Source organism: Oncorhynchus gorbuscha, linkage group LG23, assembly GCF_021184085.1.
Source record: "Oncorhynchus gorbuscha isolate QuinsamMale2020 ecotype Even-year linkage group LG23, OgorEven_v1.0, whole genome shotgun sequence".
NCBI lineage: Eukaryota > Metazoa > Chordata > Actinopteri > Salmoniformes > Salmonidae > Oncorhynchus > Oncorhynchus gorbuscha.
Window position 1 is genome coordinate 8,391,021 of NC_060195.1, and position 15,378 is coordinate 8,406,398.

General features: G+C 42.2%; 1 protein-coding gene across 2 annotated transcripts; it reads right to left on the minus strand.

The window, feature by feature from the left end:
* Nucleotides 1-1,365: 1,365 nt before the first annotated feature.
* LOC124011196 (E3 ubiquitin-protein ligase synoviolin-like) lies at nt 1,366-14,043 on the minus strand. Of its 2 annotated transcripts, none has more exons than XM_046324309.1 (16): nt 13,859-14,043; nt 12,940-13,085; nt 12,746-12,838; nt 12,273-12,425; nt 12,055-12,103; nt 11,513-11,616; nt 11,209-11,335; nt 9,281-9,380; nt 9,027-9,092; nt 8,736-8,852; nt 7,114-7,274; nt 4,059-4,208; nt 3,666-3,803; nt 3,285-3,468; nt 3,075-3,178; nt 1,366-2,645 (listed from the first exon to the last, which is right to left on the minus strand). In XM_046324309.1, the coding sequence occupies exons 2-16, from the start codon at nt 13,069-13,071 to the stop codon at nt 2,446-2,448; spliced, it is 1,878 nt and encodes a 625-aa protein (XP_046180265.1). In that variant the 5' UTR covers nt 13,072-13,085; nt 13,859-14,043; the 3' UTR covers nt 1,366-2,445. The 2 variants fall into 2 exon arrangements, with proteins under 2 accessions (XP_046180265.1, XP_046180264.1); XM_046324308.1 differs by having other exon boundaries at nt 13,665-13,922.
* Between the last annotated feature and the right edge of the window lie 1,335 nt (nt 14,044-15,378).

Here is a 15,378-nt window from a genome sequence, read left to right on the forward strand (position 1 = left end):
AGCTGGTATGGATCCATCAAGGAGACGACACCTCTCGTCTTTGCCAGTAACCCTCCTGACCAGAACCAACAGTACAGAACTAACATGACCCTCTATCTGACATGGTGCACAATACAAGGTAGAGAATGCCATTTTTGGACAGGCCCTGATGCTGTCCGTCTGTTGAAGTGCTCTCTCTCTCAGGTTGCTGACCACTCACAGCTGCAGACAGTCAACACCTCATTCCAATAAGACTGATGCATTTTTTTTGCACAACAACAAAAAAAATACATTCAGAACGTCCTCACTGAATATAGTAATAACTAGGCAACGTTTAATCTGATCAATAGACGACTGACATCTGCAAAGGGGGAGGGGTCTCCTCGTTTTATTTTTATATTCCGTCACAATGTGTTGTGTGTGTTATTTCATGTCGACACCTTGTCACGTCAAATGTTTGGCTTGACAATGAGCAAGAGGACAAACACTGACACACAGGCTATAGTCATTCCACTTTGGAAAGTTTTATTTGTAAACTTTTCTGACAGGACCAAAAAAAAAAATTTTTTTTTTTTTTTTTACAGGTATTGTTTCCTACTTGCCAGCAAGCTAAAAGTAAAGTCGGTGTGACCACTTCCAGAAGTAATGGAGACAACAGTAGATTCGTTTGTCATGTTCTGTGATTGTACATTGAAGTTAACTTATTTAAAATAATATAATAATAATAAATGCCATTTAGCAGACGCTTTTATCCAAAGCTTACAGTCATGTGTGCATACATTCAACGTATGGGATATCACCTGTTGTTTTAGCATTTATGGAACAAATACCTCTTCCTTCTCACCGGCATCCATTTATACTGGAATTTTCTAGGGGCTTTATAAGTTAAACAGAATATACTGAGATCGGTGTTACTCTTGTAATTACAATAAACACATCGAATGTGAATGAAAATACTGAAGTGGGCCATTTCTTCTAGGTTGGTGCGCCTTTCCCCAGTTTAGGGCTGGATTCAATCCATAAAAATAAATCGCTTAAGATCCGCGTTAAAATTAAGGTATTTTCCGTTTGAGCCGAGATACGCAGCATCTACCGTGAAAGCAGTGTCTGCGACTGCGGGAACATTGCCTTTGGTCAAATCGCGCTACAAAGCGGATCGACAGTGCTACGTGTTGATTGAATAGAGTCCCTACACTAACACTATATAGTAAATGTGAAAACATTTAAGAGGGGAAACACAGATGCGATAGGTTTTCCCACAAGCTGAGTACAGTTCGTGTTGGTCTGTCTTTCCTGGACAGCACAGATGAATATTCCTGTTAGTGAACCCATCCATGTAGTACATACCAACAAAGCCATGCATGCTGAGCTCTGATAACAGCAACGTTACATTTCAATGGTTTATTCTGCAGTATGTACAGGTCATCCCTAGTAAAACATTTTTTTACAGTATGTACAGGTTAAATCAACCCAATTTCTTATTAAGTTATAATGCTCACACCTGCAGCAAAATCTTGATATCCCAGAGAGGGTATTAAGTCGTCCATCACAGAGAGGGTATTAAGTCGTCCATCACTCGGGACGCTATGGCTACAACCTATTCCCTAGGAAGTGCACTACTTGGACCAGACACCTATGCACTACATAGGGAATAGGGTACCATTACAGACAAAGCCAGATTGAAATTTAACATTGCTTCCTTTAAGTCAATGGGTCAGACCTCCCTGTAACACATTTACATTTAAGTCATTTAGTAGACGCTCTTATCCAGAGGTCTGACAAGCTGGACAATAAGGAGGATTAATTTTATAGTCACGGGGGAAAGAAGAAGAAGAGAAAGTAACCTTTCACAGTCGGAAGGACAAGTACCAGTGACCTGAGATTTAGAAACACTGTTCACTTTGTCGTCACTGAACAAGAACTCAGGCCAGGTGTGTATTTGAAGAAGTCCGGTCTCAGGCCAGGTGTGTATTTGAAGAAGTCCGGTCTCAGGCCAGGTGTGTATTTGAAGAAGTCCGGTCTCAGGCCAGGTGTGTATTTGAAGAAGTCCGGTCTCAGGACAGGTGTGTATTTGAAGAAGTCCGGTCTCAGGACAGGTGTGTATTTGAAGAAGTCCAGTCTTAGGACAGGTGTGTATTTGAAGAAGTCCAGTCTGTGTGTTGAATATGACTCCTCAGTATTGGGTAAACGGGAGGAGGCGGGGGGGGCAAAACCTGCATATGGATCATAAGATGTCAGGCAGTACTTTCTTTTTCTAATCTTACTTTCGTGTTCCAACAACAACAAAAAGGTTGTGGAACAACAAGTTGGTCCTTCCTCCTATCTCTTGGCTGTCTGAGTTCAAACAACACAAAACACAGAGTCAGGAAGAGAAAGGAGAGAAATAAAATACAGCTATAATTATTAATTGGTCATCAAATGTATTGATTGATAAGTCAGTTCCCAGAATGCACCAGTTGGCATGTTTTAGTGGTCAGGAGGAGGGGGTGTGGTCTCGAGTTTGCGGAGACGACGGCGCCTCAGCTCTGAAGGGTTGGGCTCTCCGTCTTCCCCGACTTCCTCTCCATCTCCTTCCTCTTCATCCCGCTGGTCTTCACTGTCGCCCAACGTGGTAGAGTCTGGCTGGGAGAAACCTGTGGCCCCATTCACAGCTTCAGGTTCAGCGGCTGGAGAGAAGAGACAGAGGAGCGAAACTAAAGTGAGAAAATGTGTCTACAGTGTAAAAAAAATACAAATAAATGTAACGGCGCTTTAAAATCCCACTCACGGCTAGTCCGGATTCCTAACTGAATAATTCTATTTCACAATATCTGTCAGTGAATGGGAAGATTTCCCTGACAGTCATTCTCCTGGGTTTCTGCACTAGTGGAGACTTAGTGCCTTCGGAAAGTATTAAGACCCCTTGACATTTTCCATTACATTTTTAATTTTTTTTATAAATTAGCAACATTTTCTAAAAAAAAGTTTTCGCTTAGTCATTATGGGTTATTGTGTGTAGAAAAACGTTTTTTTCTCTCTTCTCTTTCATCCATTTTAGAATAAGGCTGTAACGTAACAAAATGTGAGGGGGGGGGGGGGTCAAGAATGCACTGCACCTGTACTGCTCTGAGAGTCGTTCTCCTGGGTTTCTGCACTAGTGGAGGGAGGAGATGATCCGCTGGCCTCTCCAGCCGCGCTGCTGGTTTCTGACTGAGGAGGACTGAGGAGCATGATAATCATATGCCAAACAATAAGGTAAATGTTGACCCGCTACGGAAAAAATGTGTTTTTTCCCCCATATAAAAATGAAAACAAGGCATCATTACATGAGTGTGGCGACGGTAGTGAGGTATTGGTCGATGTTGAGCATGGCAGCGTCCAGTAGAGTGTGGATGTTGTGGAGACACTGCAGTCTGGCCTCCAGGCCTCTACGGCCCTGCTGCTCCAGCTCCCTCAGCTCAGCCTCTGACATGGTGGACAGGGCCGGGGGAGGAGGGGGCATGGATGACACTGGGACAGAACACACAGCATGACAAGGTTATTCAAGATGCCAACCTTACAGATTTATGAACAGCCCTCCCCCCGGCAACAGCCCTCCCCCCGGCAACTTGGTAAATCAGAATGTTGAAAATGGTGGCCAATCTACAGTATATCATGATGGAGGCTTCATTTATAAGTGAAGGAGTAAGAATGACTCTAGCTCTTACCAAACGGTGGAGGGGGTGGTGGCATAGTCAGCCACGGAGCTGAGGGGAACGGTGGGGGTGGGAAGGAGTGGAAGGGGAACCCAGGCATAGGGCCTCCTGGAGCAGGAGCAGCACCGACTGTACTGGCCCCAGTGGTGCCTGATTCACACAAAGAGAAATTATGACTTCATTGTTCACAGAATGTTAGGATGGACACTTTAGGGCTGGTCTCCCAGACCCAGAGGAAGTCTAGTCCTGGACCAAAAAAAACATGCTCAATTGAGAATCTCTATTGAACGTGCCATTTTGTCATCTAGGTCCAGGAAACTACTTCTTCAATTGGTTAATAGCTAGCTATTATACTAGAATGTCAAAATGCCAGTCTAAGTACCAGAGAGGAGAAACGACACTCACCAGCTCCCTGAGTCTGAGCTGCCTCTGTGGCCCCTGGGGTCTCTGTGGCCCCTGGGGCGCCAGCAGCACCAGCAGGGGGGGCCGCTCCAGGGAAGGGCCCCCAGAAAGGAAACAGCCCTGGGGGGAAGTGGGGCATCATTCCAGGGCCAACTAGAGGAGATAAGAGACACATGTCAGTCAGCTGCTTGCTTGGGAGTCAAACCAGTTTATATCTAGTAACTAAATTAAACTTACTAGATTCCTATAAGATACACAGATACACAACTTCTTTAAACCATTACTGGGTTAGAATCAGATACACAGTAACTTCCTGAAACCATTACTAACTAGGTTAGTATCAGATACACAGTAACTTCTTTAAACCATTACTAACTAGGTTAGTATCAGATACACAGTAACTTCTTTAAACCATTACTAACTAGGTTAGTATCAGATACACAGTAACTTCTTTAAACCATTACTAACTAGGTTAGTATCAGATACACAGTAACTTCTTTAAACCATTAACTAGGTTAGTATCAGATACACAGTAACTTCTTTAAACCATTACTAACTAGGTTAGTATCAGATACACAGTAACTTCCTGAAACCATTACTAACTAGGTTAGTATCAGATACACAGTAACTTCCTGAAACCATTACTAACTAGGTTAGTATCAGATACACAGTAACTTCCTGAAACCATTACTGGGTTAGTATCAGATACACTACATGGCCAAAAGTATGTGAATGTCCCTTCAAATTTGTGGATTCGGCCATTTCAGCCTCACCGGTTGCTGACAGGTGTATAAAGTCGGGCATACAGCCATGCAATCTCCATAGACAAATATTGGAAGTAAAATGGCCTTACTGAAGAGCTCAGCGACTTTCAACGTGGCACCGTCATATGACGCCATATTTCTAACAAGTCAGTTCGTCAAATTTCTGCCCTGCTAGAGCTGTCCTGGTCAACTGTAAGTGTTGTTATTGTGAAGTGGAAACATCTAGGAGCAACAACGGCTAAGCTGCAAAGTGGTAGGCTACACAAGGACCGCAGAGTGCTTAAACACATAAACGTTGTCTGTTCTCGGATGCAACTCTCACTACAGAGATCCAAACTGTCTCTGGAAGCAACGTCAGTACAATAACTGTTCGTCTGCAGCTTCATGAAATGGGTTTCCATGGCCGAGCAGTCGCACACAAGCCTAAGATCACCATGCTCAATGTCAAGAGTTGGCTGGAGTGGTGTAAAGTTCGCCGCCATTCGACTCTGGAGCAGTGGAAACTTGTTCTCTGGAGTGATGAATCACGCTTCACCATCTGGCAGTCCAACATCAAATATGGGTTTGGTGGATGCCAGGAGAACGCTACCTGCCCCAATGCATAGTGCCAACTAACGTTTGGTGGTGGAGGCATAATGGTCTGAGGCCGTTTATGGTTCGGGCTTTGCCCCTAAGATCCAGTGAAGGGAAATATTAACGCTACAGCATACAATGACATTCTAGACGAGTCTGATTTTTTTAAATCGAGATTGGTGTAGAAGAACTTGACTGGCCTGCACAGATCCCTGGCCTGCACAGAGCCCTGACCTCAACCCCCATCTAAAACCTTTGGGATAAATTGGAAAGCTGACTGCGAGCCAGGCCTAATCACCCAACATCAGTTCCCAACCTCACTAATGCTCTTGTGGCTAAGTGGAAGCAAGTCCCCACAGCAATGTTCCAACATCTAGTGGAAAGCCTTCCCAGAAGAGTGGAGGCTGTTATAGCAGCAATGTTCCAACATCTAGTGGAAAGCCTTCCCAGAAGAGTGGAGGCTGTTATAGCAGCAATGTTCCAACATCTAGTGGAAAGCCTTCCCAGAAGAGAGGAGGCTGTTATAGCAGCAATGTTCCAACATCTAATGGAAAGCCTTCCCAGAAGAGTAGAGGCTGTTTATAGCAGCAAAAGGGGGACCAACTCCATATTAATGCCCATGGTTTTGGAATGAGATGATCGACAAGCAGGTGTCCACATACTTTTGTATGTGGTGTATCTAGTAATGTCATCAAACCATTACTAGGTTCATATCACATATCTAGTAATGTCATCAAACCATTACTAGGTTCATATCACATATCTAGTAATATCATCAAATCATTACTAGGTTCATATCACATATCTAGTAACTACCTGAAACGAGGGACCTCGTTTGCCATATATTAAACGATACTAAATGGCTGAAATTAAAATATACCGGTTTCATTTGAGGACAAAAATGTTGACAGCTGTGTCATACAGGTTGCAAAATAAATGGGAAGAGATTTGCGATGTATCGATTCCATGGTACAAAAAAAACCTACTCTTGATTCAACACTGAGTTTTTCCCAGTTAAACTATTATATAAAAATTACAACATGCACATCAAATTAAATCTTACAACTAGCAGGGTCGGGCGATCTGGAAAGCCAGTCAATAAATAACATAATACTCGTAGGAAAGGTTTTCATCTTTTGCTCACAATCTGTGGATACTATAGGACGAGAATGGTACATGGTACATTTACATTTTATGTAAATGATGTAAAACATCACAATTTAAAGATAAATGGCCCATGGAAAGCAAACGAGGTGGTCTATTGGTGATAGGTGGGATTAAAGAGCTGAGGTCTATTGGTGATAGGTGGGATTAAAGAGCTGAGGTCTATTGGTGATAGGTGGGATTAAAGAGCTGAGGTCTATTGGTGATAGGTGGGATTAAAGAGCTGAGGTCTATGGTGATAGATCGGATGGGCTGAGAGGCGGGATTAAAGAGCTGAGGTCTATTGGTGATAGGTGGGATGGGCTGAGAGGCGGGATTAAAGAGCTGAGGTCTATGGTGATAGGTGGGATGTTGATGTTTGGTAATGTATTATTGTTATGTGACTGCTTTATAGAAAAGTATCACAGCAAAAAAGCTGTAAAAACAGTGAATATATTTGTCCTCAAGAGAGGGGTTAATAAATTAAACTAAAATAAAGTTTTTTTTTTTTTAATCAATGAATGAAACTACATTTGATGTTAGACAATGGGCGTGTTGTTCTGTGTGGTGCTACCCACCGTTCCCAGGTGGACCAGGGACAGGGGCGTTGACAGGTGCTGCCGGGGCAGGAGGCTGGGCAGGCGCTGGGGCGGGAGGCTGGTTGGGGTTAGAGGCCCGGAGGACATCCATACGACATGTAGGACACGTCTGCTGTCTCTGGAACCAGGAGCGAAGGCAACTGGGACACAAAATGAAGGAAAAGGTTAGTTAGCTACACAGAGTCTCTGGAACCAGGAGCGAAGGCAACTGGGACACAAAATGAAGGAAAAGGTTAGTTAGCTACACAGAGAGCGAAGGTAACTGGGATACAACATGAAGGAAAAGGTTAGTTAGCTACACAGAGAGCGAAGGTAACTGGGATACAACATGAAGGAAAAGGTTAGTTAGCTACACAGAGAGCGAAGGTAACTGGGACACAACATGAAGGAAAAGGTTAGTTAGCTACACAGAGAGCGAAGGCAACTGGGACACAACATGAAGGAAAAGGTTAGTTAGCTACACAGAGAGCGAAGGTAACTGGGATACAACATGAAGGAAAAGGTTAGTTAGCTACACAGAGAGCGAAGGCAACTGGGACACAACATGAAGGAAAAGGTTAGTTAGCTACACAGAGAGCGAAGGTAACTGGGACACAACATGAAGGAAAAGGTTAGTTAGCTACACAGAGAGCGAAGGTAACTGGGACACAACATGAAGGAAAAGGTTAGTTAGCTACACAGAGAGCGAAGGTAACTGGGACACAACATGAAGGAAAAGGTTAGTTAGCTACACAGAGAGCGAAGGTAACTGGGATACAACATGAAGGAAAAGGTTAGTTAGCTACACAGAGAGCGAAGGTAACTGGGATACAACATGAAGGAAAAGGTTAGTTAGCTACACAGAGAGCGAAGGTAACTGGGATACAACATGAAGGAAAAGGTTAGTTAGCTACACAGAGAGCGAAGGCAACTGGGACACAACATGAAGGAAAAGGTTAGTTAGCTACACAGAGAGCGAAGGTAACTGGGACACAACATGAAGGAAAAGGTTAGTTAGCTACACAGAGAGCGAAGGTAACTGGGATACAACATGAAGGAAAAGGTTAGTCAGTGATATAAAAAGCAGAACACCAACAGGACCAGTAAACACACTAATGGGACAGAAATGGTGATGAAATATATTCATATTTTTAATTTTACCTTTATTTAACCAGGTAAGTCAGTTTATAACAAATTTTTATTTTCAATGACGGCCTAGGAACAGTGGGTTAACTGCCTGTTCAGGGGCAGAACGACAGATTTGTACCTTGTCAGCTCGGGGGTTTGAACTTACAACCTTCCGGTTAATAGTCCAACGCTCTAACCACTAGGCTACCCTGCCGCCCCATATGACTAGACAAATGTAAAAATATATATAGTAGAAATAAAGTATAAAATACATGATATATATATAGATATATATATAGATATATAGATATCTATATATATCTATATATATAGATATATATATATCTATATCTATATATATATAGATATATAGTCTATTTGACATATATTGTCTATTCGTCTATTTTCTACTATATATATATAAAAACATGTATTTTCTACTTTGATACCGTTCTGTCTAAAACAGGAATAGTATAGTAGTATCCATAAAATACCTTGCGTGGAAGATATGGTTGCAGGGAAGTTTCTTGGCTCCAGCCACCATCTCTTCACGACAGATGATACATACATTGTCTGAAGCCAGCAGATCTTCAGGAGTGGCATCTGGGTAACTGCAGAGAAACACAGAGTTAATAGACCATGGACTAGTTCATCAATGTTTATTTAAAATATATATATATTCATCCTAATAAATGATATGGTAAGAGGAATGATTTTTTTTTTTCTTCATTGTGGAGACACAAAATAACAAATAAAATAAAAAAATAGATGCATAGCACACTCACAGTGTATTCATGTTGCGGATAGCTCGCCGTGACATTATTGCATCCGTAACAGCTTTCTTGAACTGCCTAGAGAATAGAATCCAGAAATTAAAGTGTTCTACTGGTTACACCTGCCTCTAATGACAACAAAACGATAAGAGAAGGCAATCTGTTGGCCAGGTAACATACGGAGTCTTCAGAGAGCCCTGGCTGCCAGGTCTAATCATTTAGAATGGTATCTTTATTTTAGGGTTTAGAGCAGCTGTGTTGCTCACCTCATAGCCAGGTACATGGGCCGGATGGCGAATAGGGGGAAGGTGTGCACCTTTATCATGATGGTCATGAACGCCATGTACAGGAGGACCTTGATGAAACCTGGGGGGTTGGGGGGGTTTAATGTCTTAAGTATCCCACTTCAGTGTGTGTGTGTGAGATATATACACACACACACACAAAAGTTTGGGGTCACTTGGCAAAAACATTTCTCAGGCTATTCCATGCAAGAAATTGCAAAGAAACTGGGGCTCTCGTACAACGCTGTGTACTACTTCCTTCACAGTACAGCGCAAACTGGCACTAACCAGAATAGAAAAAGTGGGAGGCTCCGGTGCACAACTGAGCAAGAGGACAAGTACATTAGTGTCTAGACAGAGAAACAGACACCTCACAAGTCCTCAACTGGCAGCGTCATTAAATAGTACCCGCAAAACACCAGTCTCAACGTCAACAGTGAAGAGGCGAGTCAGATGCTAGTCTTCTAGGCAGAGTTGCAAAGAAAAAGCCATATCTCAGACTGTGGTCTTTTTATTGGCCAGTCTGTCATATGGCCTTTTCTTTGCAACTCTGCCTAGAAGGCCAGCATCCCGGAATCGCCTCTTCACCGTTGACATTGAGATTGGTGCTTTGCAGGTACTATTTAATGAAGCTGCCGTACAACGCTGTGTACTACTCCCTTCACAGAACGCAAACTGTTTCTAACCAGAATAGAAAGAGTGGGAGGCCCCGGTGCACAACTGAGCAAGAGGACAAGTACATTAGAGTGTCTAGTTTGAGAAACAGATGCCTCACAAGTCCTCAACAGGGATCTTCAGTTTCTTGGCAATTTCTCACATGGAATAGTCTTCATTTCTCAGACGAAGAACATAGTTTCAGAAGAAAGTTATTTGTTTCTTGGCCACTTTGAGCCTGTAATCGAACCCACAAATGCTGATGCTCCAGATACTCAACTAGTCTAAAGGACAGTTTTAATGCTTCTTTAAGCAGCACAACACTTTTCAGCTGTGCTAACATAATTGCAAAATGATTTTCTAATGATCAATTAGCCTTTTAAAATGATAAACCTGGATTAGCTATCACAACGTGCCATTGGAACACAAGAGTGATGGTTGCTGACAATGGGCCTCTGTACACCTATGTAGATATTCCATAAACCAGCCTTTTCCAGCTACAATAGTCATTTACAACATTAACAATGTCTACACTGTATTTATGATCAATTTAATGTTACTTTAAATGGACAAAAAGATTTTCTATAAAAAAACAAGGACATTTCTAAGTGACCATGTTCAATGAACATTCTTTTCATTTTCTGAAATGTGGCTTAATGTGGATCCAAGAAACTGGAACTGAAATTGTACAGCAAGTGTAGAGTATATTTAGCGATACCAGGTATCATACCATTGTAGAGTATATTTAGTGATACCAGGTATCATACCAGTGTAGAGTATATTTAGCGATACCAGGTATCATACCAGTGTAGAGTATATTTAGCGATACCAGGTATCATACCAGTGTAGAGTATATTTAGCGATACCAGGTATCATACCAGTGTAGAGTATATTTAGTGATACCAGGTATCATACCAGTGTAGAGTATATTTAGCGATACCAGGTATCATACCAGTGTAGAGTATATTTAGCGATACCAGGTATCATACCAGTGTAGAGTATATTTAGCGATACCAGGTATAGGTATCATACCAGTGTAGAGTATATTTAGCGATACCAGGTATCATACCAGTGTAGTGATACCAGGTATCATACCAGTGTAGAGTATATTTAGTGATACCAGGTATCATACCAGTGTAGAGTATATTTAGTGATACCAGGTATCATACCAGTATAGAGTATATTTAGTGATACGGGTATCATACCAGTGAAGAGCTTGGTGTAGAGAGTATATTTAGTGATAACAGGTATCATACCAGTGAAGAGCTCGGTGTAGAGCATGTAGACTGCTTTGTTGTCCCAGGGGTTGTCACTCTGGAGGTCGACAGTGTGGAGGGTGTACTTGATGAAGGTGGTGAACACCATGGTCATCAGGATGGCATACTAAACAACAACAGATATTATTTTGGTAAGAAGAGAAGTGCGCTGAATTATTACCAACTGCTTAGATTCATCAAGTCAACAAATATTACTTCAAAACAAAATGTGGCATACATATACCAATAAAGCATCACATATGACTGAAATTTTAAAAAAATGGCAACGTATAGTTTTACAAACCTCAAATCCAAAGACCAGCTGGACAGAGGCCCCTCGTGTGATGATACTGTGACAGGCATGGTTGACAAACAGGAAGTCCAGGACTCCCAGCAACAACATCAGAGCTAGGTGAGAGATGCAATGATTTAGATAAAATGACAGTCAGTGAGTTTTTGTCCAAGCCTACCAGTCATTTTGACTACACACACTAGTATAGGCCTTGAGGTTCTTGCCAAGATATGCCAGTTGTGTTATCAAGCTTCAAGGTCCATGTTTCAGTTTAAATGATGTGGATCCAGGACCAGGTGCAACAGTCTGATATATTTGCATATTAATTTAAGAAACACACTTGGTCCTAAAAACACCAGTTTCACATATCCGTGAATAAATCAGTCACACTCCAATAAGTAGTAACAACTAAAGTACTGATATACACACTGTAGGGTCAATTAAAAGATAGCATAACACATACTGTACTGTACACCACTGAAGGGCCCATTACAAGGTATTGGAAATCACTGAGTGGGCCTTTAACACCTTGAAGAGATATTACCCATACTCACAGAACACCCTGAAGTGGAAGACCCAGGATATATTAGGACTTCTCTCCATCTGAGTGAGAAGGTGGGGAAAATACCATTAGAACAGACAGATATGTGCTTTCCTTTCACATTCATTGCCACTTTATGGATGGTAAACATGTTTAAGGGTATAGTAAACTCAAATGTCTTAACCATATGAAATATCTATACAAATGTGTTTTCATGTAACAGCCTCTCACAAAGTCCACCCTGTCCTCAGCCAGCCAGTGGAAGCACTTGATGAAGAGCAGCAGGGTGAAGAGGCCTACGAAGCGGGGAGAGAAGTCATCCCTGAACACGGTAAAGGCCAGACACGTCTCTGTGACAGCATACCAGGATCGCTCTATCAGATGCTGAACGGAGAGGAAGGTGAATTTTAGTGATAACCTTTTAAAACACTATCATACTGACCCAAACGTGTACTGGCTTTGACATTTTATTTTTCTGATTTTCTTTTCTGGCACGAGTCTAGTATATATGGTGAATGCGTAACCAAGACAACACAGCTTGGCTCAGCTGTGTGTAGAGGGTATAATGGTTGCAACACAGGCGTAAGCACTAGCAGAATTACGTAGAAGTCCAGTGGTAGTTCATTGAACAACACAGATCTAGAACCCTAGCAAACCAAACAGGAGGTAAACAAATACTGAAATAACATATCATTGGTCCATACCTCCATCTCTGCAGCTCTCAGCTGCCCGAAGAAGACTTTACGCATGAACTTTCCCAACAGGAACACCAACACAAACGCCTGGATGTACAACACCTGACACGAAGAGGAGAGGGAAGGAAAGCCACGTTACAGGCCATACAGCTGATAAACATGTCAATCAAACAGGGGAACGTAGAGAACTAGTGTGTACTCACTGCCATACTGGGGCTACTCTTGGTGAGGTAGACCACAGTGGGGTAGAACTGGTGTTTGAGAAAGTAGGCATGGGCAATCACAGCGCCAGTCAGAGCCAGACTGGTGGCAGTCACCAGCGCTGCACGCACCATGGTGCAGGCAATATCTACAGCGGTGTGGTAGGACGACAGGGCAACACAGGCAATCAGAACATAGAGCAGGCGAGGACCTTAACATTTCATAATCCTGGTCGTTGGACAATACAATGTGGAAATTGTCCAATTGTTTCCTTACAACTCGCTAACTAACTAACTAACTAACAGCCAGTGAATATAGACATGCATGTTGACAGCTGCCTAGGGGGCAAGTGTAAACAGAGAGCAATGATTGACATCAACTAAATTAAATTTGATTTAGCTTTAATTTCGCTTAAACTAAATCCTGCATTGTTGAAATGCCAAGTTGTATCTATCAAGCTGGGTAGACGTATCGGTTGGCAAGTAAATAAAAGACAGGCTAGTTTAACATACTAGTACCCTATTCAACTCAGTCACATAAAGCTAATACTTAGCTAGTTAATAAGAGTGTAGTTGAAGGCTTGTGTAAACTAATCTGGCCTGGAAGGGACGGTTCTCTCTGCATACCCAACTAGTTTAGCTAACGTTGCCTAGCTGTACTACTGTCACTGAAGTACGAAACTAATTTGGACAACTAGCTAGCTACCTTGCTGACGTTAGCTACTCACGGTTTCCGATGGCGTTTTCGCCACGAAATGAACTTGCTGAGTTTTGATCCAAACGCCTTGATTGAGGGCGTTCACTAGGATTACAAATATATATATATCTCTCGACTTCAACTATATCACGACCAATTAAGTTCCCATTCTTCAGAACATTTCTACTGTCTAGTTTACTAACATATATATATATATATACACACCCCAGGTGCCAAAGACGCCTGAGTCGCTCGGATACGTGTTTCTTCGGCTTGCACTTCCGAGTGGCTACGTCACTTCCGGGGAAATCCAAACTAGGTAAACCCAGCCCTTCAAGGGGATGATTAAACGGAGAAAAACAAAAATCTGTTGGAATAGCAAGTTTACTGGCGTAATATTACAATATAAATTGTAATGACACTCAACCTGAAGAATGTGTCAGTGTTGTAGCTAATAGCGAGTTATAACTAAAGGTCCTCAATGGGAGTGCATGGGTTTTCACACCGGCGTACCCCGGTGGCGTTTTGCCATTGGATTTGTGTTCCCTGGTGACCGTTAATAGACCATCTTTTAGTAGACATGCGGTATAAAAAAAAACACGGACCAATAGATGAAGCAGAAATATTTTACCTATGGGGATCTGGCAAGTTGACTTCCTACCACCAATCAAATGATGCGTTTTATTAACCGTAATGATTGTAGTGGCGCAACCCTTACATTTCAGCATCATAAAAAAGGTACACACCAATGCATGTTTTTTTTTCTCCATAGAAGTTGTCCTAACAGGCAAGCAGGGACAAAACCAGTCAAAAATAACAGCTAAATAAAATGTCATTGTTGCCCATTACAAGTTCACATTGCGCTAATGAAGTTGATCATATATCAGAATGCCAGAAACTACACAACAACATACCTAGCCTCCACAGGACCCCCCCCAAAAAAAACCATTAAAAAAAGAGGGCACGAAATGGTTAATTAATACAGAGTCACTTGAACATATGTACAGAGAATCGACAAGCATCGTTGACATTGAAAAACTCTCATCGGGGCGGCAGGGTAGCCTAGTGGTTAGAGTGTAGAGGTGGCAGGGTAGCCTAGTGGTTAGAGTGTAGAGGTGGCAGGGTAGCCTAGTGGTTAGAGTGTAGAGGTGGCAGGGTAGCCTAGTGGTTAGAGTGTAGAGGCGGCAGGGTAGCCTAGTGGTTAGAGTGTAGAGGCGGCAGGGTAGCCTAGTGGTTAGAGTGTAGAGGCGGCAAGTTAGCCTAGTGGTTAGAGTGTAGAGGCGGCAGGGTAGCCTAGTGGTTAGAGTGTAGAGGCGGCAGGGTAGCCTAGTGGTTATAGCGTTGGACAAGTAACCGGAAGGTTGCAAGTTACATTTACATTTAAGTCATTTAGCAGACGCTCTTATCCAGAGCGACTTACAAATTGGGTTCAAACCCCCGACCTGACAAGGTACAAATCTGTTGTACTACCCCTGAGCAGGCATTTAACCCACTGTTCCTAGGCCGTGATTGAAAATAAGAATGTTCTTAACTGACTTGCCTGGTTAAATAAAGGTAAAAAAAATAACAATCAGTTAAAGTTATGAGGATAAGTGTGATGTTCCTAGCTTGTCATCTGTTCAAAGCATTGAGTAAATGAATCCACCATATCATATTTATTAGTTAGACATACTTTATTTAAGGCAGTAAATCAGTGTTTTTTTTTTTTTTCTTCTAGCGATAGAAACTATTTTTAAAAAGTTAAC